Here is a 26232-nt window from a genome sequence, read left to right as displayed (position 1 = left end):
TTCTACATATTTCTGAATGATCATTTCAGGCCTACACGGTTCAGCTAACATCACAATAACTGTTTCACACTTTTATAATAAGGTCAGCAATGTCACATCTGGACAGCTGGATTGTGGGGGATTAAATCAGTGACGTCTGCAGAAAGTTGTGAAGTCTGAACACAGATCATGCCAACTAACTTTTAATGTCTGACGTCCAGTGTGAAGGATTCAGAGGATCTACTGTCAGGAAATATAATCTGATCACCTGAAACTAACAACTGTTGTCAGTTCGTGACACGAGAGTCTTTTCTACCTACAGAGGGAGTCCACCATGTTTCTACAGAAGCCCAGCAGGGACAAACCAAACCCTGGAGAGAGAGAGAGGGAGGCTGGGACAGTGCCACTAAATCCTTCACACTGCACCTTTATGATGAGCGTTTAGTTATTATGACTCCGTATAAATCCAAGAGGAGACGAAACCTGCAGAGTCGACGACAGCACGACCTCGTTTTAACACAACGAGACCTTCAAAGTCTGAATTAAATCAACTTTTTGATAAACATTTCCCCCCAAAATCTGTCTGACTGCTCCTTTAATACAGCGCCGTGGCTCTTTACACAGGCTGAGGTGTGAGCTGTAGTTTCTGTGCAGGTGAGTGCTGCCACCTGGTGGATCAGCTGTGGAACGACACAGACGCCTCAACAACAGAAGAAACACATGATTTCATATAAAATCAAGATCTGTGTGTCACATGCAGCAGATCATCTGCAGCTCCTCACATGTGATTATCTCCTGACCTATAATATATTAAATATTAATGTAAGCAGGTACAGTGACATAAACACGACTGATTAGTTACAAACTGTGTTTTTATTGAACGTACAGCTGAATGTTCGGCCTGTGAACGATGTTACAAAGTGTTGAAGGCACTTTAACGATCAACGAGCTCAATTACAAACTGAATCTTTCATGTTTCCCTCATGTCATCACACTAAACATCAGGATCATCAGCGCTGGAATCATCTCTGACATACGAGTTACAATCTGAAGGCTGAAGTGAGAATAAAGTCATCAAGTCTAATTCAACCTCCAACATCTGTTAGTGTCTAAACTCTTAATGAGGGTGAAGTTCAGCCGTCAGTCAGCGTTCAGTCGTCTCACAGGACAAAACGTTCAAACATCTTGTAGTTCATGGATGTGAAGTTTCCACGAGTCAGCGACGGCTGCGTCGAGTAAACAGAGATAAAAGATTTGATCACAGATTTGTTCGGAGCTACGAGGACGTAAAGTTTTATCTGTAACCTTTTCTGTTTGATTGTAACGTTCGGCTGCATCGACGTGTTGAGGACAAGAGGCCACGTGCTCAGACAGCTTCAACAGATCCACGTCGCCTGACTTCTGATGAAGAAAGATGATGTAACGCCTCAGTTCTTTCACATCCAACTGCAGGAAACACAAATTTGAGGACCAATGACGAGTCGATAAAAACTCAGGTGCTTTATCCTCCTCTCAGAAGTGTGTTCAGAAGTCAGACGTCGTAAATATGTTACGTGTTAGTTTGTTTCTCGACATCTCCTCTAGACTTAACAAATAAAAAAAACACAATTTTTGTTACAACTGAGGTAAGTTACCGCGGTGTTTTGAGACGCTCTGTAGACGACAGGAGCAGTAATGACTGAAAGGCACTGACGTCAGGGAATCAACTCGTGGCTCTGCTTCAGCTCAGCGAGAGGATCGGCCGACCGACGACGTTCAGCAGACACACTGCACGACAAAGACCACGAAGAAGAACCACGCTGGAGCGGATCAGTTTGTACAAACACTGGCCTGATGTGTCAGTCACCTCCGACTGACCGCCTTCTACTTTACATTTATATTCATTATTAATCTCAGCAGTTTGTGTTGACACACTCTCTCTCTCTCTCTCACACACACTCTGTCCTACACACACACACACACATACACACACACACACACACACACTCAGCGTCTCTCAGAGTTTGGCCTTGGCCTGGAAGAAGCTCATGACAGCGTTGAAACACTCGTCTGACATCCAGCGCTCGATCAGACGCTCCACCTCCGCATCGTTCACCGCGTACAGACGCTCCTTCTCCACCGCCCGGATCAGCTGTTTGGAGAGGGCGAGAGACTGAAGGGGAGAGAGAGAGAGACACACACACATTTGTTAGTCTAAAGTCTATTTATCTTAAAAATAATCTGCACGTTTTAACAATGTAAGAAATCTCCACACTTCAGTCAGACAGGCAGTAGTTCAAGGATGTCCTATTTGAGATTAAAATACAAAAGGTGTGTGTGTGTGTGTGTGTGTGTCTACGTTGGGGGGCAGCTTGGCGTAGGCCCTCAGTCTGGTCCAGACCTCCGACTGGAAGCTGCTGTCTGGGAAAACCTCAGTGACCAGACCCAGTTCACAGGCCTGAACCGCCGTCAGCTTCTTATTGAACAGCAGCATCTCACTGGCCTGAAGGGGGGGGGGGGTTATTACAGTAATTTAACCAGAAACATGTGCATTCAACAACAACAGTCACCATAAAAATGAAGCAGTAACGTGTGTGTGTGTGTGTGTGTGTGTGTGTGTGTGTGTGTGTGTGTGTGTGTACCTTGGCGGCGCCCATTAATTTGGGGAAGGTGTAGGAGGAGCAGCCTTCAGCGCTCTGACCCAGCTGACTGAACGGAGTGTGGAAGGTCGCCTGACAGAGAGAAGAAGAAAAACGCAACATCACCAGACTCCATTAACAAATGTGGTGATTTTAAGAGTTGTTGAGTTAAAACAAACTTTATAACGTAGTGAAACTGTGTCTCTGACAGATTCTGAATCATTGTGTCCTTGTTGTAAATTCAGCATTAAACCAGAAGCTGAAGTTGTTTGTCTCCTTGTAAAAAGTGTCAGTTTGTGGCAGCATGTCTGTACCAGCCTGTCTGCTTCTGTGTCTAAAGTGCTAAAGTCTTACCTGCCAACATTGATCAGCTGTTTGAACACACTGTTTACACTGATTTCACCATTTACACTCCATTTATGAAAGAAGAAACATGTTATTGATCTAAACATGTCACATGTTACAAAGACACTAAACAGGAACAATATAGGCGACTTCTTTGTCCCCGTGGAGAAAGTCCCCAGACTCCCTTAACAAATGTGTCAGTTTAGTGAGTTGTTGAGTTGGAGACACTTTATAAACTCTGTGAAACTCTGTCTCTGACTCATTCTGCATTATTTGGACCTTCTTGTTAATTCAGCAAATGTTCTACATGAACTTCTTTCTGTCTGTGAGTAGAAACATGGAGTCTGTTTGTCTCAGTGAGCAGAAAGTGACATCACAGGTGGTCACTCAGGACAGATGTTAATATCAGGTGTGTGTGTGTGTGTGTGTGTGTGTGTGTGTGTGTGTGTGTGTGTGTGTGTGTGTGTGTGTACCCTCTCTGTGGCGTAGACCAGGTCGAACAGTCCCAGCACTGTGACTGACACTCCGACAGCCGGTCCGTTCACCACGGCGACCAGCGGCTTCGGGAAGTCAATGTAGGCCTTCACATACTTCCTGTAGAGACAAAAACCACAGAAGAAGAAAATTAATTAGGTTTATTTGTGCTAAACAGAGTCAAAACAGACTTTTACCATGTTGGCAGAGAAAAGAGTCGATGATCAGTGGAGAATTATTCTATATGTCGAGTCTCACTGCAGACGAGTCTTCAGGATCAGTAAGTAATAATCAATCAGTCAATCAATCAATCAGTGGGTGATCACCTGAGCAGATCTCCACCCTTTCTGGCCATCTCCTCGACCCCACCCTCAGGGATCTTGGTGAAGTTGGTCAGGTCGTTTCCGCTGCAGTAAAAATCACCAGCGCCTGCAGCAAAGAGTGTGAGCATTTCAAAACAAGTCATTTCCTCATGGATTGTATTCATGATCTCATCATGTTTGGTGGAATGTTCCTTTAACGTTCTCCTGAGTGTCACCAGTTTGTTGTCGGTGGTACAAACTCCCACGTTGAGCCTGAGAGTCTGAACTCAGGGCTCAGCTTCATCAGATTTAACACTTTTTAAGATGAGAAAATAAATTAAGAGCTGTAGTGACAACAAGGCCAGAGATTATTGATCTTGTGAATCAATCTAACGACATTTATATCACATTGTTCAGTGTGTGTGTGTGTGTGTGTGTGTGTGTGTGTGTGTGTGTGTGTACCAGTGAGAACAGTGAGGACTGAGTCGTCTTTCGCTGCCTGCTCCAGAGCTGCAATGATCTCGTTGTACATCTGAGAGAAGACAGAAGAGCGTCCTGTCAGTCAGTCTGTGTTCAACACACACACACGCACACACACACGCACACACACACACACACACACACGCACACGCACACGCACACACGCACACACGCACGCACACACACACACCTCAGTGGTGATGGCGTTCTTCTTGTTCGGTCGGTTCAGTTTGATGGTGGTGATGCCGTCCTCTGTAGTGACCAACAGCGTCTCGTACACTGTCCCGCTCCCAGCAGGCTGTGCACCCACCTGGGCGGGGCTTCCGCCTTCTGCCTCCACCAGTGAGCCAATCAGGTCGCAGTATTGCTGCCTGGCTTCTTCCTGAGAGAGAAACAGACGGTTTATTCAGAGTTTCACTAAAACTGACTCATGATGAATTAAACTGATGTAATTTATTCTTTATTGACTTCATGAGTTTGTGTTTCCTGCTGTCTCCTCTCTGTAGATATATTTTTTAATTTTCCATTGAGATTAATTAAGTACTCAGTCGATCTATTGATCTCTGAATCAGCAGCAGTCTGGAGTCTGGACTCCTCAGGGTCCTAAAGTTCACTGCGTGTCAGCTGCTTTGTGCGATTTGAGAAGGGAAACTCTGCAGGGAAAACATGCAGCATTAAACTGATGTTACTCTGTTCACTTCACCCTGATTGGATTTTATTTCCACCTCAGAACGAGCTGAAGTGTTTCATGATCCATCTTTCCTCCCACATTAAATCATCTCTTCCTGTTTCACCTGCAGCGGACAGTAACATCACGTTGGGTTACAGTGTCAGTACCTGTGAGATGGAGCCCAGAGATTTCCACGCGTCCCACTTAACCTTGTTGACAAAGTCCAGCATGCCTGGTTTGGGAGTGTTGCAGGGACCCTGCGTGGACTGACAGAGGAAGAGGAAGAGGGGGAGGAGGGTTGATCTTTTAAAAAATATGATGCATGTTTTATGATGGCAATAATTCAAACTTTGACAGTCTTCTAACAATATTTGACACTGAAACATAGAAATTCAAATCCTACATTGTGCCTGACAGTCTGGACTCAGTACTCCTGAAGCAATTTACAGACTTTTCACTACAAAAATTAAACTTTAACATCCATCTCTCATTTGGTCAAAGAATGATGGCAGAAGCAGCAGAGATGATGTAGAAATTGTCATTTTGTGTGATCTGGCGCCCCCCACAGGTTCTGAGTGGAACACCGCTGTGGTAACAAATCCCAGGTTTGTCAACTACAGAGATTTAGCATCATTCAAAAGTAAGAAGTCACACTTCAGACAAAAATACAGCAGGAAGAGTGGAAACATAAGAGAGCTGCAGGAGAAACACTTCAGACTCAGACTGGATCACCTGGATCATGTCCCACCTGTTTGAAGAGAGCATAGATCTTCAGTTTGACCTCGTTGCCCGGGTCGTTCTTCAGTGTCGCCATTTTGCTCTTTGCCTGCTCAAACTGCTCCACCGTCGCACCTGAACACACACACACACACACACACACCAATATCACTTATAATCACCAGTATTGATCCTATCAACATGTAATGTTGCTAGAACATGACTGCACCTGATACTGTGAGTCATTTGATCAGCTAATAATTAAATTGCTAAGATCAAGTCGGAGCAGCAAACAACACTGAGAATCATTCTATCGATGAATCATTTAGTCTGTGACACTCAGCTCTGATCAGCTGTTTGCTGTGTTGTTATTAATTGTTATTGTTCTTCAGATCATCAGTAATCATCTATTTTTCTGTAGTCCTGTTGTCTGTTTTTGTTTGACTTTACATGTTCCTCATGTTTAAGTTGTTTTTCTGTCTTTGTTTCAGCTTGTTCCAGCTTGTCTGAACTGTACTGATCTGTATGAAACTGAGTGAAGTTTGTCTGGTATTCTCTTGAAAATGGTACAAAACATAGAAAAGCAGCATTTGATCACACTGAGGACACTTTGAAAACTGACTGAGTGATCACTGGACTTCATTTCTGTTAGTCAAATGATCCATTAATGGACTGATGAATTACAGATAGACCAGACACTCACCCATCATCGGAGACGCTGTGGTGTGAAACTTCAGACTGGGAACTGTGGAGCTTCTGACCAAACTGGTGACAAAGCAAACAAAATGCTTATTTGAGAAGCTTTCGTTGTTTTGAACATCAACTGACCTCTGAATAAATCTCCCACTCTGCTGTCTGTGGGCAGGATGAATAATGGCTGAATGGATGAATGATTAGAAACAACAAGGACACTCAGTGTGAATATCAGGTGATGTCAGTCCTCCACCTCTGAGCTCTGAATCTGGAGCAAAGGTCACAGCTAGCACGGCTAACTACTGCTGCTTTGTTATGCTAGCATAACCACTTAATTACATAACTAATAAGAGACATTTGTTCCATGAACTTCTACTAAAAGACAGTTTTACACACATTTACCTGTTAGTGAAGATAAACACCTGGAGCAGGACTGACTGATGCTAACTGTCTTGTTAGCTTGTTAGCATCATTCCTTGAGCTGTCAGATGTTTGCTACACTGCAAGCTAACAGCTAAAACATCGTTATGCAGGTGAAGACACAACAGTACTGACACGCACCGACTTCCCTTCTGAGACTGCTAACTTAGACAAGCTAACTATTAGCTGTGCAGCACTGTGACCCCTCTGTGCAGTTAAAGTTAGCCTGGCAGAGTCGAAACCGCCGCTAACACCTTCAAACCGCCGTGAAGTCCGCTGACAGCCACAGTTTCTGATTCTCACCTTCGTAGTTTGACTAAACGCCAGGGAGCGAACAGCTTCAGGGCGACGCCGGCCATTTAATCCCAGAGAAGGAGGTCCAAAGTTCGTGGGGACGAAGCGGGGCAGGGAAGAGTTAACTAGCTTTAGCCACAGCAGAGCTAACCAGCAGCTAGTATCTGTTTACTCCGCTTGCCCCGCCCACTCTGTCATCTCCTGCTCGCCTATTGGCTGAACACACACGTCTTGCAGTCTGATTTGTCGAATGGACGTCGTCTTCGAGTCAGCGGCGCGTCCCCCTTTGAGCCAATTGGAACGTACGCTCACGACTTAGACCCGCCTCTGTGCGTGTTGCGTGGCCAATCAGCGTTGAGCGTTTATTAATGATGCGCTGACTGAGGGTCGAGATGATGCAGGAGTTCTGCTGCTGTGTCCGCCGGGCCGGGTGATCCAGATGACACCATGCCGCTGCCAAAATCCCGGAAAATCGCCGTGCTGGGCTACAGGTCGGTGGGTAAGTGCTCGTCACGTTTATAGCCGGAAGAAAATAAGCGCAGTGCGTTGGATGACGCTGTGGCGAATGACAGCCTGAAGCCACGCCCCTACTATCAGTTCCTATAAAGCATGTTCTCCACGAACATCTGCCTGTCCGTCATCCCGTCGGTCCACAGGAGGCAGTGAACGCAACACGGAACCAGAGGACTCACTGTGCTCGTACCTCTGTGTTCTGACAGCTGCAGACAGATGTTCAGGTCCAACTTTGAACCATCCACACGAGATAATGAGATAAAGCTGACAGCCAATGAGAAGGCAGGGCAGGTGTGGTGCTGATGCTGCAGCATCATGGCTGGTCCAGGAGCTTCTGTGATTGGAGCACACTGTTACATGATGACCAGCTCCACCTGCACACACAGACTGACAGTGACAGTAGCTATTACTAATCATTTTATTATTGATAAGTATTGATCATGTTTGACCAATCAGAGCTCAGCGTCTGTGAGCTCTGTTCTCCTACTGGTCCCTGAACATGATGCTACGTTCACTAACACCATGCTATTTCCTGTGTGTGTGTGTGTGTGTGTGTGTGTGTGTGTGTCCAGGGAAGTCTTCTCTCACCATCCAGTTTGTGGAGGGACAGTTCGTGGACTCGTATGATCCGACGATAGAGAACAGTAAGTGAGGTGTGGTCACAGCGAGCTGAAGCCCCGCCCCCTTCCTGAAGAGAGACAGATGATGTATTGATCCTGTTTGACTTGTGTTATGATTAATGTGTGTGTGTGTTTGTGTGTGTGTGTGTCAGCGTTCACTAAGACGATGACGGTGAACGGTCAGGAATACAACCTGCAGCTGGTCGACACGGCCGGACAGGTGAGCTCTTTTTAGTTTCATGTGAGGACGGCGACAACAAACTACACCTGTTATTATTAGTGTTAAATGGTGTGTGTGTGTGTGTGTGTGTGTGTGTGTGTGTGTGTTGCAGGATGAGTACTCCATCTTCCCTCAGAGTTACACCATCGACGTGGACGGTTACATCCTCATCTACTCCGTCACGTCCTACAAAAGGTTGACGACTCTTTAATCTCTTTAATTTATATTCTTTCATTAATATTTACTCTGTTCACCTCCTTTATTGTTTTAAATTTAATTTATTCTTCAGCTTAATTAAACTCCCTCTAACTCTTTTTCTCCTCTGTTCTCACTTCCTATAGCAGTGAATCTGATGAGTCCTGTGATGATGAACGTGTTCTGGTTCTGGTTCTGTTCTCTCTTTCTTTCTTTCCCTTCTTCATTCTCTCTCTTCTTAACGAGCTCATTGATTGGGTGGTGATCGGCTCTCTGACCATATATGGTCACTGTGTGCTGTTGTTGTGTCTCTGTGTAGTTTTGAGGTGGTCAGAGTCATTCACGAGAAGCTGCTGGACATGGTGGGAAACGTCCAGTATGTGCACACACACACACACACACACACACACACACACACACACACACACACATTTACTAATAACTAATAACTCTCCTGTCGACTGAACTCTGAACTCTTCATTCACACTTCATCAATTCTGTGTTTTCTCTCCAGAGTTCCAATTATTTTAGCTGGGAACAAGAAAGACTTACACATGGAGAGGTGAGACACACACACACACACACACACACACACACACGAGAAGCAGGAAGTGATGTCAGAGTGTTGGATCATGGTCCTGACGCTCTGCTCTCTGCTGTGGTTGTGCAGAGTGATCAGCTTCGAGGAGGGGAAAGCTCTGGCCGAGTCGTGGAACGCTGCCTTCCTCGAGTCTTCAGCCAAAGAGAACCAGGTGAGGAACCAAGTGCTAAACCTGGAGAACACAGAGAGGAAAGATCGTTAATGACTGCAAACTAATGAAGTATAATCTATATTTTTAAATGTGATCGTTAAGGAGATAAAAGGTCCAGCAAATGTAATAAATCAGTCAAAAGTAAACAGTCAACACTAAAACATTCTTATTTATAGAATTAAATTGAAGTTTAAGAAGATGCAATTTACAGAAAATATCATTTAAAAGATAATTGTTAATTTAAGTTGAACCAACAGATGGACACACAGAAATATCACCTCCATGATATAGTTAAAAAATATCCACCATGACAGGCAGTAATAATAGTATTTCTCATGCTTTTGTTACACTCAACACTAAATTGACTGATTTTCAAATGGAGTCTGGTATGATGTTCTCTGACACTTAATCTAAGCAGAGGAATGTGGGTGTACTGCACAGTATTTTTAAAAGACTGTAAACGGATGTGACACAGTTGATGTATTGGGATACTCCCCTCTGCTGACCTGAGGTCACCTGACATCTGTACTCTCTGCTGCTATTGGTCAGCATCAGCAAACACAGAATCAGCAGATGTTTCATCTGGTGGTCGCTCACGCTGAGCAGAGGTGTCTGTCGGACATGTTGGTTCACCCCCAGGCACTCACTGATCTTCTTCCTCTGTGTGTTCAGACAGCGGTGGAGGTGTTCAGGAGGATGATCCTGGAGGTGGAGAAGATGGAGGCGGGTCAGCCTCAGGGTCGGACACCCTGCTCTATGATGTAGCTTCCACAAACTCGGCCCCGCCCCCCGACGACCCCGACAGCTCCATCACCGTCCACTGCAGCGACTGACAGCTCAGCAGGCAGGAGAGGCCGACCCTGAAGTCCACTCAGTGTTAGCATCCATGTTAGCCCTGACATGTTCTGTTAGCGTCAGGTCACACCAAACTCTGTACAAAAATGTGCAGATTTAATGATCAACTGTATATGGAAAGCTTTTAGCACACAAATCTGGGGTTTTCTCTCCATGAGACAAAGGAGCACTGGCAAAGCATCATGGGAGTTGTAGTTGTAGTTCCAAGAACATAAGCACTGTTTTTAATCAGATTCTCTGAATCTGAGTCTCCTGCCAGCTCAGAGCTGATGATTTCAAACTGAGAGCTGGAGGGACATTTAGACTTTTTACAACTTCCTACTCAATACTGAGCAGTTCTGAAAGGAAAATATTTGTTTTTGTGAAATACTGTTGAGCTGAATTTACCATCAGATCCTGAAGATCTCCAAAAGAAGTCAACTCTTCTTTTGCAAGGTTGGTATAGTTGAGGATTTGCAAGACAACCCTAAATTAGCAGATTTTCAAATGGGGTTTGGTATCGTGTTTGCTTCGTATCAAGGGCAGCCTGCCTTAAAACATTCATTTGAACTTATTAGTGGAACCAGAGAGCAGAAATATTAAGATTACAACAGGAAACACTGCATGGACAAAAACATAAAACTTCATTTATATGTTTGGTTCAGGATGAGATGCTGTGATCGTATCATCAGTTAGAATATTTAAAGATATTTAATTATATTATTTTGACACTTTTTAGATTGAAACTTAAGCACATATTTATTATACTTGATGGTTCTGTTACAATAGAAGAAGTGAAGCTGGTCTGTAGCTCCGCCCTGAAGACGATGACACGTCTGCTGCTGACCCCGCCCACAAATAATCACTACTATATATTAAGAATAAAGAAAAACACTTTTTATATGTAAAGAAGAGGAAATATTTCTGTTTTTATGACTGTTCTCATTAAAGCTGTGTTCTGTTGTTTGCTCTGTGTGTACAGATTATTATTAATATTAATGTTATACATACATTATGTTATTATACACAGTCATACTGGCATTATCTAACTATACTGTACGTTATTTGATTCCATGTTTTTATGTAGAGTTTTATTAAGGTTGTATGTTTCAGTCTGAATACGTGTTCTTATCTTAAGGAAGATGGTAAGAAAGGTTCAAATTGATCTCAGTTTCATTGTTGCTGCGACACCTGGTGACATGTAACAACAGGTGTGATTGGTCTGAGGCTGCTCAGGTGGGCGGGACAGAAATCCTGCTGTTAGTGATCATTCATCACTGGAAGAGAGATGGAGCAGGTAAAGGTCAGGACTTGGACCTGGACCTGGAGCCTGACCTGGACCTGGACCTGGACCGTCTCTTGTCTTTTTATATTCATTGAGATATTCTGAAGTCCTGTAAACGTCTGTTTGTGACAACGTGATTGTAGATTATCACGTTGGACTGGATGCTCCCTTGATGTTTCCTGGATGTTTCCTGGATGTTTCCTGGATGTTTTCATCAGAGTTCCACTCTGGTGAACGATTCCTAATAATTCTAAATATTTCTAAATACCTCTGAACGTTGATGCGACACCATCAGTCAGCGAGCAGGTTTCAGCTTTCTGTCGGAGGCACATTTGTTCTGTGATGAGACGACTCGTCTGCAACATAAAGACAGGAAGCTGAAACTTCTCGACCGACTGCAAACGACTTTAATATTGTGCTGTGTGAACTGTGTCGGATTCATAAAGAACTCACTTATACCTGCCGTCGGCCACCAGGTGTCACCAGCTGCCTTGAATGACAAATTGGAAAACTGGATCTGAAAATTCACTCAGCACACAAGACAAACGTGATCAGGTCGACCTGGCTGTGAAGTGATTCTCTCTCATGTCTTCAAACTATTTAAACTCCTGATTAGTCCCAGAGAACTGCTGAGGATTCTGGATACACGGACATTTGGAGTTCTGACACAACGTCTCCTGTTTTCTAAAATATTTTGCAGGTTTTCTGTGGTTCCGTCCTTCAGTCAGTGTCGACAGCTTCGTGTTCAGTTTGTCTTCTCAGATTTGTTCTGTTGTTTTTAAATCAACCAAAATGATGTTGAAGAAACTTTGAGGTAAAATCAGAGATAAAATGTTCTGACAGACAAACTAAAAGTTTCTCCTGCTCTGAATCAAACACTGAAGAACTTCTCACATCGTTCACGTCATCATGCAGATGAACAACAAACACTGAAACAGAAACTACAACTTTAATGTTTCTTCTACAAGATGGCGTCCTGGTTAGCAGGTGAGCTGAAGCCTGTAAACAGCACAGACCAACTGTGGCTTCACAACTCGTTCACATTTAACAACACTTCAAGTTGAAACGCGGCACAATAAAACATTTACACACATTTACACAACGTGATCCTCAGTGATTCTGTGGAGGCTCAGTGTCGTCCTGCATGATTATTATTCATTTTTACTTTTAGGCTCATTAACTCGATGTCTGTCAGTTCAGACTGTTGTTGGACTCTCTGCTCACATCACTGTTCTGTTCTTTGTATTCATATTTTCCATATTGTGCCTGTGAGACTGTGACTTTCCTCACATTAACACAGTAACCTGACAAAACCGTCTGATTTCCATCAGGTTTGGCTCTTTTATTCACAGCAGGGGACGGATACAAAAACTTTCACATTTTCTTTTGACAGTTTTCTGGAAATTTGGCATATTTGGATAAAAACTAGTGAGGCAGAGTTTCTTCTTCTGGTCATAGTTCAAGTTTGTCTTAATGCAAAGATCTAAAGATGTAAGTTTGTTTTGTTTCTTCTCTGATACTTGAGTTGGACTTTAGTCCTGATCAGATATTCATCTCTCGTCCTGAAACACATGAAAGTATCGAGAACGCAGAGAGAGAACCTCTGAAGAAACCAAGAAAAATCACCTCTCATGTCAGAAGAATGGGTTCAAAAACTAAATATGAGCCGTGGACGTGCAGACGGTCTTCACCTGAGAGGACTCCATCAGCCTTAAACATCAGCTCTGTTTGTTCTCCTGAGATAAAGATGAACGTCCTCGAGAACCTGAATAATAATCATCAAGCAGCCTCCACAGGTCTCCACTAACAGCAGTGACAAACAGCGACGAGCAGAAACACTTACAGAATCGTGCAGTGACAGAAAAGTTTGGCTCATTCTCGTCAAGTAAAAAAACTCTGTACACAAACCTGAACTCTGCTTCAGTCTTCAAGTCAAGCGAGGGAAGAAAAGTAAGACTGAACTTTTACTGTGATTTAACTGGTGACACCAACCAGAAACCTTCAGGACGAACACTGTACATCCACACTGTGAGCACTAATGTTCATCTGGACACACACAACTGGTCCGGGTCATGATTTAACAGTATGAAGTGATTTAACAACCAGAATAAAGACATTTAAAGTTCATTTACACACACGTACTGAAGGCTTTATAACACAGAGGTGAAGCTCAGAGCAGATTCACGTGTTTCCAGATGTTTCAGTAACAACCAGAACTCCCCCGCTGGATCAATCAGAACATACAGCCCTTAACATTATTACTGTAATATTATTATTACTGTAATTATTCTACAGGTGATGAACCACAGTGAGATGTTGTGCTTGTAAAGTAGCCGACACACTTTTACTGTAAAAACAGTTTACAGATGTAAATTTACATCATCACGTTGTTTTTCACATTTTGTAGTTTTTTTCTAGTTTACCCAACCATATTGCTTGTTAGCATGTTAGCATGTTAGCATCTGTACCTTGTAAAACTATATTTGATGGTTCAGTCACTGTGTGATGTTGTATCCTGATTTCAGTGTAATGTACCAACTTTACATTCTGCCATAGCTGCTTCAGAATCGGAGAAATATTCTAGGAAATAATTACCCATCAGGCATTGCAAACGCATAACTACAGTAATTTACTGCCAGAACTTACTGTGAAAATACAGTATGTTGGTGTAAACTTACATCATGATGATGTAAATGATCATGTTGTATTTTTTCCCTAGTTTACCCAGCCATATTGAGCTTGTTAGCATGTTAGCATTGTTTTACAGTATCCGATTGCTCAGTGACTTTTTGATACTGTTTCCTGATACAATGTTACCTTGTTATGTGCCATTTTAAAAGAAAATTCATAGTTCAGCTCCAGAATGTTGTTTAAATTCAAATTCACAACAGTTGACTGTAATATTCAATAAAATAATTACCCATCAGGCATTTCAAAAGCATGACTGCAGTAGTTTAGAGACAACCTGCTGTTAGTTAACAGTGTTCAGCTGTAGACGTATAAATATGTCTTCACAGGAGGAGTTTTAACTGTTAGCTGTATAAATTCAACACTTACAAACGTCCTTCTATCTGCTTCAAGACATCCTGTTCTCAGACTGGAGCTGCAGAGCCGCCACAGCACCAGCAGGCGGCACCACGGTGCTGCTGGTACCGAGACTACAGAACCAGCTTCAGATCGTGTCATGTGACATTTAGAAGAAAACATCTCCAGTTCTTCTTCTTTGGTGATTCAAGTTCACTTCAGAACATTTTTTTGTGAATGTGAATATTTAAGTTTTAAATATTTGAGTCTTGATTTAAACGTCAAGTTTTTAGTTTAATTTAAAACATGAATGTAAATGTTGAGGAGGGACAGATGTAGAGGAAGCAGAAGTCTTACTGTACTCAGCTGAAGTACCACAGTAGGTTCTGTTCTGTCCAGTCCACTGGTGCACCAGAACCATGTTGTGATAGACGACATCATGGATCCAGTTAGAAGCTGAACACAGACTCTCTCTCAGGTTTCCTGCACAGATCTGAGTTCAGTATGGACCTGAGGGGGAGCGGTGCTTGTTATGGGTCGTGAGACCCGCTTGGAGGCGAGATGGGCCCGCTCTACTCTGGAGCAGGTCCATCGCCGGCTCGGCAGTAAAACTGGTGACTGGAAAAGCAAATCAGCTCGTGCTGGTGGAAACACAAAGGAAGTTTCATGTTTCTAGTCCGGATCAGTTGAATATGAGTCGTCGTACCAGAACATCAGACTTTTTAGACTTGAACACTAATTATGCAGAAACATCTTCTCAGTGTTTGCCTCTGTAGGACATGAGGAGCTTTAATGACCCGGCTGGAGGACACACGGCTCCCAGATCATTTCATTTCAGCAACAACTTCAATTTAGAGACTTTGAGCATAAAACATTAGTTGTCAAAAGAGAAAATATGAAATATACGAATATCAAAACACACTGGAGGGAGGCTTTAAGGGATTCATGGAGAATGTTTGGTTTGTTGTGCCATCAGCTGCCCTCCAGTCCAGCAGGTGGCGGTAGCTCTGTTACCCAAACACACCGCAGGACTCCGCTGCTAACCGCTAACAGCTAACAGCTAACAGCTAACAGCAAACTAGAGCGCCTCCTGCCGACTTCACAGACTGATTGTTCACAGCGTTATCAGGAGAAAATAGTGTGTGTTCCCGTTAATAGCAAGTTTATTGAGTCCATTCAGATTTTAATGCATCTCGATTTTCATCGGTCTGGCGAGCAGTCAGCCGGTGATAGTAACCATAGTAACAGAAGACTCGCTCTGCTGGAACCAGCGCTCGGTCCAGTTAGTCAGCTGCGGAGCAACAGTCGGACTGAAGGCGTCCGGGACGATCTGCACCCGTCCACATGGTCCCGAGCCCGAGAGGAAGACAAACAGGAGACAGTGGAAAGATCAATCGTCCAACTCTCTCGTCAGCTGTTTGCCTTCCATCACAACCTCTAACAATATAATACAGCTGTTATTCCAGTCTGAGAGTTTGAATCCCCGGGTCTCCTCCTCCTCAGAAACTGTCTGAGTGCCGTTGAGCAACTGTCAGTGTGCAGGTTGTGTTCCAGTGTAACAGAAAATGCTGCTCATTCAGCAACATAACAGTAAAAACAGCTGATTTAAAAACTGTCAGCAGTCTGAATTAAAGTGGGTCTCAGTTTGTTGCTGTGTCTATACGGTGCTGGCCTCTAGCGGATCGGCGCCTGCAGCGCAGCACCCAGACCCAGGTACTCCAGGTTCTCCGCTGCAGGCAGGAACCGGCCGTTCCCCGTTAAAGCAGCAGTGTTACCGGAGGAGGACGCGGCCTGCGGCAGGAAGTCCGCCTGGTAGTCCGGGTTGTCCAGGCTGTCGCTGTGGACCAGGGGGAGCGAGTTCTGGGCGGTGTTCAGGTACTCCGGCGCCTCGGGAACTCGGGCGAAAGCCTTCAGATCCTCCAGCGGGGAGGGGAGCGAGGCGGCACCCCAGCCCAGGCTCAGGTCCTCGTAGTTGGGATTCAAAACGTCTGACAGCCGGCTGCTGCAGCTGGTTTCACTCATGCTCTGGTTCATGTAGTCTGAAAGAGAGACGGACAGAAGACTCATCACGGAGCACGTGTTCAGGTTCATTTACTTCACTGACGATTTAATTCCTATATTTCAGCCCAACTCTGCTGTATAAATGAACACTCTGACTTCTTTATACGTTACTGAATGTTTGTGGTGTACCGTGGACGGTGAAGTCGTCTTTATCCAGAGGGTTGTGTGTGGGATCAGTGATGTAACGCAGAGCGATGCTGTTCTCTCTGACTGGACGACCGTTCTGACAGAAAACACAAACATGTTTGTATCTTCAGCTTCACGAACACGCAGAGAGACAACAAGCGGTCACAACATCCAGTGTGAAGTTTGTATCGTATCATTAGACGGGTTTGGTTACCGTGGCGCTGCAGGGACGGTTGTCATGGTTACCCATTCCTTTGTACGGCAGCAGGTATTCGTCAGCGTCGACCACGTCCTCCATGTCACCTGAGCTCAGCAGGCGAGAGTAAAACCTGCTGTCAGTCGGACTGGGGAGGTCACCCTGAGACAGGACGGAGGTCAGGTCACTGTTACTGCTCAGAAACACACACACACGCACACACACACACACACACACTCTACCTGTATGACCAGGTATCTGGACGGATCTCTGGCCATTTTTGAGAACTCTGATATCAGCTCCCTGAACTTGGGACGACTGGACGGGTCGATCATCCAACCTGGAGACAGAAGACAGGAAGTCAACATCACGTTCAGCTTTCAGCTCAACACCCGCCGCGTCGTTGCTCTCTCACATTTGACCATGATCATGTAGACGTCGATGGTGCAGATCGGAGGCTGGGGCAGCCGTTCTCCTCTCTCCAGCACCGAGGAGATCTCGCTGGCCGGGATGCCGTCGTACGGTTTGGATCCGAACGTCATCAGCTCCCACACCGTCACACCTGAGGAGCACAGAGAGCGACCCGCTAGAACCCAGACCCAAACAAGACCAACAGAAGGACGATGTTCCTGAAGCAATTCAACACTGTTTAACCATGATGACAAAAGTTCTGCTCTCACATACCAACCAGGTCAGATCTACATCTGGACCAGCGCCGGGCTGAGAAATGAACAAAACACCAGCGACTGTTTAACAGTATCAGGCTGTTCTGTGACGTCACACATCTTCAGACCCTCCACTCAACATAATATTCTTCACTTTATATTCAGAGTGACACTGTGACTCTACACTGACATACTGATGCTGCAATAACAAGCAAAAACGTTTATTTACAGGCTCAGAAATAAATCTGAGTTCCTGACACACCGAACAAAGTTTCCTGGTTGTTGCTGTTAGCAGGAAAATAAAGATACAGATGTTCCAGCTGCCGGTGTCGTGTTGATGCTGTGACACATTCATATGTATATATATATATATATGAGGCTGCAGGTGAGGCTACAGGTGAGCTGCAGGTGAGCTGCAGGTGAGCTACAGGTGAGCTGCAAGTGAGGCTGCAGGTGAGCTACAGGTGAGGCTGCAGGTGAGGCTGCAGGTGAGGCTGCAGGTGAGCTGCAGGTGAGGCTGCAGGTGAGGCTGCAGGTGAGGCTGCAGGTGAGCTGCAGGTGAGGCTGCAGGTGAGCTGCAGGTGAGGCTGCAGGTGAGCTGCAGGTGAGGCTGCAGGTGATCTGCAGGTGAGGCTGCAGGTGAGCTGCAGGTGAGGCTGCAGGTGAGCTGCAGGTGAGGCTGCAGGTGAGCTGCAAGTGAGGCTGCAGGTGAGCTGCAGGTGAGGCTGCAGGTGAGCTGCAGGTGAGCTGCAGGTGAGGCTGCAGGTGAGCTGCAGGTGAGGCTGCAGGTGAGGCTGCAGGTGAGCTGCAAGTGAGGCTGCAGGTGAGCTGCAGGTGAGGCTGCAGGTGAGGCTGCAGGTGAGCTGCAGGTGAGGCTGCAGGTGAGCTGCAAGTGAGGCTGCAGGTGAGCTGCAGGTGAGCTGCAGGTGAGGCTGCAGGTGAGGCTGCAGGTGAGGCTGCAGGTGAGCTGCAGGTGAGGCTGCAGGTGAGGCTGCAGGTGTATTAAAGCGTGGCGTGGCTGCAGAGGCGGAGGTCGACTCACCGTAGCTCCAGACGTCGCTCTGATGCGTGTACGTCCACTGGAGGATCGACTCCAACGCCATCCACTTAATGGGAACCTGCAGAGAGCGGAGAGGGACGAACTTGGTGACACAACACAACACCAAGTGATTTGAAATCACTGAGTTTTGAACACCAATATATCGTCAGAAGCACGTAAAGATGATATTATCATTTCTGAGCATGTTTAGCCTAGCTTAGCACAAAGACTGGAAGCGGGGGGAAACTGTTAGCGCTGACCTTCCCTCCGTCAGCGTGGTATTCCTTCTCGTCAGCCGTCAGCAGCTTGGCCAGGCCGAAGTCGGTGATCTTCACGTGGTTCGGAGTTTTCACCAGGACGTTCCTCGCCGCCAGGTCTCGATGCACCAGGTGATGCTCCTCCAGGTAGTTCATGCCCTGGACACACACACACACACACACACACACACACACACACACACATACACATACACACACACGTGTATAATTACATGTTTTTACAGAAGCAATAACTTTGTCATAAAGAGGAAAATGGAGATAATGGAGCTCATTTTCAGACTGTTTGGGAAAATTACAGAAACGGTGGGACACTCCTCCCTGAATCTGACAGTGGGAAGGTGTGTGTGTGTGTGTGTGTGTGTGTGTGTGTGTGTGTGTGTGTGTGTGTGTGTGTGTGTGTTTGAGGGTTTCTGCAGTTTAATGCTGCAGATCAACACAAAGGTTTTATTCTGAGCTCATGACCTTGTTGGAGTGATTTTCCCAGCACTTAAAAATCCAAATGAGACTTAAAACAGAGACTGGATAGATTAACTCTGCCTCACACACACACACACACACACACACACACACACACAGCTTCCTGCTGGGTTCAGGCTAATAGGCCTCAGCAGGCTTACAGTGAGCTGCAGGCAGAGCCGACGCCTCGGGCAGAGCGAGGAGGGAGATTTTCTTCTGAGGCGAAAGTAAACTGAGACACGAGCTGCTGTTTTGTACGAGAACTACGACCGACAGGAAGGAAGATCTGCAGTCTGAGCTCACCTTGGCGATCTGGACGCACCAGTTGAGCAGCCACTGGGCTCCGATGTGGTCCTTGTGGTGGCGGACGTAGTCCAGCAGGCAGCCGTACTGCATCAGCTGAGTCACCAGCTGGACCGACGACGTCAGGCAGATCCCCAGCAGGCGACACACGTGAGGGTGTTCCACGCTGGCCATCACATACGCCTCCTGCACACACACACACACACACACACACACACACACACACACACACACACAGGCTAGTGTCAAAACATGTCCACGATGAAGGGACGTCCCCAAAATAACTTGGGGACGAGGAAAGCATGAAGCTACGGGGCCTGGTGAGGGTCACTAGTCAGAAACTGAATCATTCATGACTTGTAACTATGTTGTTAAAATGTTAGAAGAGGAAGAAGAAGAAGAAGAAGAAGAAGAAGAAGAAGAAGAAGAAGAAGAAGAGGAAGAAGAAGAGGAAGAAGAAGAAGAAGAGGAAGAAGGAGACTCACATCCAGGATTTCTTTGTTGGCTTTCGGTGACGTGGCCTCTCTGAGAACTTTGATGGCCACTGGGATCCTGACGTCCTCTCCCTCAGGGATCCACAGGCCCTGGTGACACTCAGTATGTAAATGACAGCTCTAACTTGATGTGGATGTTTCTGAGCGTTGGCTCCTTCAGCCGCTCACCTTGTAGACGGTCCCGAAGGCTCCGGAGCCGAGCACTCGGATCTTCTTAAACTCCGTCTCCTTCAGGATCCTCAGCAGCGCCTGGTTCGGCGCCTGGCCGCTCGGAGTCAGCGGCTCCACCAGCTGCAGAGAAAACTTGATTAAATCCTCCAGCAGCACCTGGCGTACGCAGGACTGTGACTGTGTGTTTGTGTTTCTGAGCATCTTCCTCCCTCTCACCTCTCTCTCCTGCAGAATGCGCCGCAGCGTCCTCTTCCTCCTGATTCGTCGTCGCCGCAGCAGCACAAAGATCACCAGCGACACGATGACAGCGATCAGGAGCCCGCCCACCACGGCCACCGCCATCGTGGAGTGAGTGGGAGCACTGTGAGGAGGAACAGGACGTTTAATCCTCATCTCCCGTTTCAATCTGTCATCACAGTCGCCTGCTGAGGCTCTTTAAGTTAGAATTCCCATTTACACCCATTCAGCTGTAGAACAGTCGAACACATTAACTTGCTCCTCAGCTGCTGTGGTTTCATTCTGCTGGACGGACAGACAGAACGTGAGGTGAAGTCAATAAGCTTCTGACATGACGTGAAGATGTGAGCTGGTTCTGTGACGTTCTCATGAACGACAGAATCTGAGACCGGCTGCAGCTGAACTCATCGAGGTTTATTTAAGTACTCTGAACCTCAGACATCAGACTCTCATGTGATCAGATCAGATGTGCAACATGAACAACAAGCTGTGAGTTAAAGCTGAAGTTTTACCTGCTGCATCCCGACAGTCCAGGACCGGAACACCTGCAGACACGGAGACACAAACGCTCACATTCAGCTCAGAGTCACTTTTCTTTATCTATTCAAATCAGAGACGTGACGGGTCAGAATCGGGTCTCACCCCTGGGTGCAGTTCTGGTGGCAGGACTGACACTGGCCCGTCTTGTCGGCGTATTTCCAGATCAGCGTGTCGCCGTCTCCTGGAACGCCGTGGGGGCAGCGCGGCACGCAGTGAGGACCGTCTTTATGATGGGCACACTGGGAACACTGGTCTGGACCCTGGAGGGAGACGAGGGGCGGAGACAGAGTCATGTGGGAATATTCAGAGATCCACTCATCTGATATCTGAAACTGTTTTTCAGTTCAGTTAAAATCAGAGAAGTGTATTTGTCCCGTGGAGCCGCTGCACACAGACACACACCAGTCTGATGAATGACAAAGTAAATAACCTGAAATAAGAATCTTACTTTATTAACACGAGGTGCAAAGTAACACAGGCCGGCTGTGTTCTGCATCCTGACACATGCAATTCATAACTGGTCGTATTGTGAATGTGAGACGAGACAGAAACTGATCTGCTCATGTTACGTTCTGTACTGACCGGGCCGAGGCAGGTCGGGCCGCCCGTCTGCAGCAGACACTCAGGGTGACACTCCACACAGCTGCTGTTCACCTCCACCTCTCTGGGCTCGCTGCCATCACACACACACACACACACACACACACACACACCATCACAATCACACGTCCACGAGCATCAGTGTACTCAGAGTTACAACAGTAACAGTACAGAATTCATCTTTCACGTTCAAACATGTTCGAAACAAAATGACGTCAAAAGCAACAAAATATTCAGAGTGTGAAGATTCATCAGCGGCTGCTGGATCTGTTCTGAAACTGCAGACGCAGTGATTTTGGTGCAGAATCGGTAAAGAAGAAGTCAGACTGAACAAACTGCAGGTGGATGAAGCTGCTGCAGAGACTGATGAGAGGATAATGAGTGCAGAGTCTCACCCCTGCAGCAGGTTACACAGCGGCACACAGCGCCCCCTGCGGTTGAAATGTCGACAGGAGACACACATGTTCGGACCGGGACCCCAGCAGCCGTCACCTGTACACTCTGAGTCACAGGTCTGGTTCTGTTGCTCTGTGTGAACCAGACAAGAGGCTTTTATCATTTCCTGACTCCACTCGGCAGAATAATGGACCTGAACACATTCAGACACCCACCGCAGTCTTCAGGGGGGGCGTTGTTGCGTACGGTGATGACCTGGTCTCTGGATCTGACGAGGCGGGGCCAGTGGGCGGGTCCGGTGTAGCACAGCTGGGAGTTGTCCTTCAGCATCACCCGGCCGGCGCTCACCTCCTTCAGAGAGCGCAGACCGAGCCAGCGCAGGTTCTTCACCCTCACCACCGCCAGACTGTGCTGACTGGAGAGGAGAGACACAAACCGGGTCAGAACCTTTGTTAATGGACCTCTGAGCTCAGTCATCCGGGTCATGATAATTCCAGGTGCTGTATCATTTCATCGTGATACAGCACTCAGAACCAACAGCTCCATGTTTGTTCTGCAGTCGTTCAGTTCATCTCTATGAACAGTATGATCAGAGTCCGTCAGAGATGGTAGAGTGAAGAAGTGACTCACGATCGAGTTGTTCTCCCTCTGATGATCTGCAGGTTCTCGAACACGGACAGAGAGGTCAGATTCTCCGGCCACGACTGGATCAGCAGGAAACCTGCAGCCACGAGTCAAAAGTCAACACAAGCAGCTAAATATTGTGGTGTGAAGAGAAGCAGCGACGACGTCTGACCCACCGGTGATCTCCTTCACTGTCCTGAAGTACTCCAGTTTAGCCGGGTCCATGGGCGGGATTTTGTAGTGCGCGTCCCTGAAGAACCAATGAAAAGAGCTTTAATGTCGGCGTCACAGAGCTCAGAACTTCTGTTACTGCAGATCAGGAGAGTAAAAATAATGTTTCAGACCTAAACGAGCGGAAGCACTGAGGAAATATTCAGTCGTACCTGATTTGACTCTGAGATGAAACAAACTGCAGTGAAACGAGTTTAAAACCTCTCAGACTGAACGATCCTGCGAGCACGAGTGACGAGTGACTCACCCGATGAAGGTGGTCTGGATGAGCGAGACGTCCCCGTTGATCTTCGTGCAGTTCCTGAAGGATTCGATGTTGGAGGCGTTGATGGCCAGAGTGTTGGTCAGAGTGCCGACCCCGACTCCGTCACAGGCTGGAGGAAGAGAAAGACTCCGTCAGGCTTCCTGTCTGGTCTCTCTCTCTCTCTCTACCTGTCTGTCTGCAGCTCTCTCTACCTTTAGGACAGGGTCCCTCACAGGGTTTGCAGCGCTGGACTCCGTTGTCCTCCACCTCGTACGATCCAGCGCTGCAGGTGCGAACACACGATCCACCTGTCACCACATAGTTATCTACATCCACACAACCAGGAAGCAGAACCTTGTTAACTTCTACCAAATGATCAGAAAGCACTTAAAAGATTCATTCCATTAAAAAGGATCAACGTTGTTTTTATCTTCATATCACATCACGTCCTTCTTGCTCACACTGTATCCTACAGCTGGACGTGAACCAGATTCACCTGTGGTGCTAAGCTAACACACCTGCAGTCAGACATGGTGTCTCCACAAGCAGCCTGATGGCAGATCGGTGTGTCTCCTGTGGTGTAAACGGCTGTCAGGACGCTTTACTGTGTCGACTGCATGAATCAGCTTTAACTCACCAACACATTCGTTCTAAGTTTCGAACCTGCAGTCTTTGACCGACACTGTGACATCACTTGAGGTCATTTATCAGACTTCTCACAGCTGATGGGGAAAAAACTAGAAGTTTTCCTTCAACTCTCACAAATTCTTCACACAAATCTATATTTTTAGAGCTGTGGCTGAGTTGATCTCAGTGAAACCGTACGTGGGCAGGCCTTGACGCAGGTCGCCCCGAAGGCGAACTTGGCCTTGGGGTTGTTGACCTCCTGGTGGGTCTTTTGGTCGTAGATCGTCGGTCGAGGACAAGCGTCCTTACAGGTTCCATCATCGTTGAAGTGCCTGCAGGCCTGGAGCAGAAGCAGACAGGAAGACAGAGAGTTTCATCTACACCAGGGAAAGACGTATCAATGAGCCGCAGACAAAATGTGCTGTGATCAAGTTATATCTTGTTCCATTAACAAGACTGCTTACACACTCGATCTCAACTCTCATTCCCAGCTTGTCAAACTGAGCTGGGCTGGTAGAACAGACCGACCCACCGCGATGACCAGTCGAGTAAAAGTGTCATTGCTCATTTCAGACCGACGCAGGTTTCATTTTCAATCCCAGCTTGTTGTGTATATACTGAACAGTGACAGTGTGTCTCTTGATGTGTACCTGAACGTCACACTTCACCTGGCTCAGAGGTTACTTTACTGAAACGTCTCCGTGCTTACGTACACTCTAACGACTGATAAATGAGTCTCACAGTTTTCTTCATCTCAGGTGTTTGTCACTCTAACAGACACTGACCAGGCAGTCGGTGGCTCGAGGTCCAGTGCAGCCTGCAGCACAGTGTTCGTTACAGCAGTCGATGGGTTTTGGACCTCGACACCTTCCGCTGCACTGCTCGGCACACTGCAGCTTGGTGACTGCAGAGACACAGAGAGACATTGTGTTAAATCTTCTGTGCAGCTCATCACAACGAGGTTTCACTCGTTTCTTTTGGTCTTTTACACATTAGAAGTATTTAAACGGTCCCATTTACAGTCCACGACAGCCTGGAGGTCGGCTGGCACACAATCATCTAAATGAAAGGAAACAGCAGGTAAAAGTGTGTTTACATCTCTGGCAGTGATCCGGTCCTGGAGCCCAACACGACCCGTTCACACACCCCGGGTCACACGTCTCACCTGGAAACACACACACACACACATTAACACTCAGTTAAACTCTGCAGAACACAAACTGAACTTCACGAGTAAACGTCGTCATACAGTTATGCGTGAAGTTCTCGATCTTGAAAAGCATGATGGGATTGCTGGTTCTGTCCAGAATGTCCCACCACTGGATCGTCTCAACGTAACACAGCAGAGGATTGTAGGTCATCTTCACCCCTCCTGTCAGGATCTCTGTGAGGAGACGATGATGGAGACACGTCATGAATAATAAAGAGTTTATGAAGGTCCAACAATTTAAAGATGATATAAAAAGAATTCTGAATTAAAATGTCTAAAATGACTCAACCTTCGTTCAGTTGTCTTCGCACATTATCACAAACGTTTCCAACAATGTTCAAACAGATAAATCAATTTTTCAATCCCAAAAGTTCAAGAGTAATCTTTGAGCTCTCCTCCTGTCAGTAAACAGCTCCGGATCAGAACCGAATCTGACGTGACTCCAGGTGTTTGTTCCTCCAGGAGGTCTGGATCTGCACCGGCTCACCAGCAGCCAGTGATTCATTAACACAATGATGGCTGTGCTGGTTGTTCCTGCACGTTCACCAGCATTTAAATTAACACTTCTCTGTCGTTTTAAGGCAGTTTCCCTCGCGAATGCTCCAAAAATATATATTTAATAAAATTAATATCATAAACATGCAACAAATGGTCTAATGGTGGTTTGAACTGCTGCCAGCGTCCATCCATGATGTCTCTCATCAAGACGTCGCAGCTACAAAACATTTTTGGTTTGATTTCTTCTCTCAGCTTGACGACGTGCTGGAGGATTGAAGCTGTCAGTGTGCAGGATGAAGAGAAAGTTCAACACGTGTGTCAGCACTTCTTCTCCACATCTAAACCTAAATTACATCACACATTACAAAACCACAAGTCAAGTTTGGATACGGGTAGATCTTTATAAACAACAGGCTCATCTTCTCTCAGACTTTAAGTCCAGTTAATGCTTCTGGCTTCACTCTGACAGATACAGCAAAAAAATCTACGTCATCACTCAAAGTTCGTACGGGTGCGGTCTATTCCCTGCTGCCAGGGCACAATCTGGTGTCGACAGAAGGTTTTTAAATGGTGTGCTGACTCCGCCCGCCGGGCTCGCTGCCAGCACGATGAGTGAGGCAACATCAGCAACACTCAGCAGCTTATAAAACCAAGCAGAGCAGAAAACAATGAGCCGCAAATAGTGTGATTAAAAATAACCAAGGAGCAAACTGAAGGATCGCAGAAGAATTCAAAAGTCATTAATGCATCAAGTCCAGTGTTGTAAGATCAGGGTTTAATAAGTGTGTGTGTGTGTGTGTG

At 46.3% G+C, this 26232-nt stretch overlaps 3 protein-coding genes across 8 annotated transcripts in view; 1 reads left to right on the top strand and 2 right to left on the bottom strand.

The window, feature by feature from the left end:
* Positions 1–833: 833 nt before the first annotated feature.
* Positions 834–7194, bottom strand: eci2 (enoyl-CoA delta isomerase 2). Of its 5 annotated transcripts, none has more exons than XR_005071443.1 (12): positions 7002–7191; positions 6289–6350; positions 5617–5720; positions 5036–5134; positions 4389–4580; positions 4181–4250; positions 3743–3845; positions 3416–3536; positions 2601–2690; positions 2318–2461; positions 1614–2131; positions 834–1425 (listed from the first exon to the last, which is right to left on the bottom strand). XR_005071443.1 is itself a non-coding variant. In XM_037078899.1 (12 exons), the coding sequence occupies exons 1-11, from the start codon at positions 7055–7057 to the stop codon at positions 1976–1978; spliced, it is 1197 nt and encodes a 398-aa protein (XP_036934794.1). In that variant the 5' UTR covers positions 7058–7191; the 3' UTR covers positions 834–1906; positions 1947–1975. The 5 variants fall into 5 exon arrangements, 4 of the variants coding, with proteins under 4 accessions (XP_036934794.1, XP_036934795.1, XP_036934793.1 ...); XM_037078899.1 differs by having other exon boundaries at positions 834–1906; positions 1947–2131; XM_037078900.1 differs by having other exon boundaries at positions 834–1746; positions 1964–2131.
* An 85-nt stretch (positions 7195–7279) lies between these two features.
* Positions 7280–11095, top strand: rheb (Ras homolog, mTORC1 binding). 2 transcript variants are annotated; one of them, XM_037078904.1, is made up of 8 exons: positions 7280–7483; positions 8078–8149; positions 8278–8345; positions 8458–8540; positions 8860–8916; positions 9055–9102; positions 9211–9292; positions 9965–11095. In XM_037078904.1, exons 1-8 carry the CDS (start codon positions 7432–7434, stop codon positions 10055–10057), a joined length of 555 nt encoding a protein of 184 aa, XP_036934799.1. In that variant the 5' UTR covers positions 7280–7431; the 3' UTR covers positions 10058–11095. The 2 variants fall into 2 exon arrangements, with proteins under 2 accessions (XP_036934799.1, XP_036934797.1); XM_037078902.1 differs by having other exon boundaries at positions 7293–7491.
* Positions 11096–12344: 1249 nt separating this feature from the next.
* Positions 12345–26232, bottom strand: part of LOC119008592 (melanoma receptor tyrosine-protein kinase-like) — a 29149-nt gene continuing 15261 nt past the window's right edge. The window contains exons 4-27 of the mRNA XM_037079063.1: positions 24973–25107; positions 24820–24888; positions 24509–24627; positions 23922–24063; positions 23309–23422; positions 23100–23226; positions 22798–22871; positions 22628–22718; positions 22213–22412; positions 21997–22129; positions 21584–21674; positions 21104–21261; positions 20974–21006; positions 20441–20585; positions 20222–20344; positions 20045–20143; positions 19560–19745; positions 18783–18938; positions 18526–18601; positions 17234–17380; positions 17061–17158; positions 16837–16980; positions 16626–16719; positions 12345–16474 (exon numbers count right to left, since the gene is read on the bottom strand). Coding sequence (XP_036934958.1) covers positions 16110–16474; positions 16626–16719; positions 16837–16980; positions 17061–17158; positions 17234–17380; positions 18526–18601; positions 18783–18938; positions 19560–19745; positions 20045–20143; positions 20222–20344; positions 20441–20585; positions 20974–21006; positions 21104–21261; positions 21584–21674; positions 21997–22129; positions 22213–22412; positions 22628–22718; positions 22798–22871; positions 23100–23226; positions 23309–23422; positions 23922–24063; positions 24509–24627; positions 24820–24888; positions 24973–25107 — 3119 coding nt within the window. The 3' untranslated portion in view covers positions 12345–16109. The remainder of the gene's footprint in view (positions 16475–16625; positions 16720–16836; positions 16981–17060; positions 17159–17233; positions 17381–18525; positions 18602–18782; positions 18939–19559; positions 19746–20044; positions 20144–20221; positions 20345–20440; positions 20586–20973; positions 21007–21103; positions 21262–21583; positions 21675–21996; positions 22130–22212; positions 22413–22627; positions 22719–22797; positions 22872–23099; positions 23227–23308; positions 23423–23921; positions 24064–24508; positions 24628–24819; positions 24889–24972; positions 25108–26232) is intronic.

This window comes from Acanthopagrus latus, chromosome 19 (genome assembly GCF_904848185.1).
Source record: "Acanthopagrus latus isolate v.2019 chromosome 19, fAcaLat1.1, whole genome shotgun sequence".
NCBI lineage: Eukaryota > Metazoa > Chordata > Actinopteri > Spariformes > Sparidae > Acanthopagrus > Acanthopagrus latus.
This window is presented reverse-complemented; position numbering and strand designations above follow the sequence as displayed.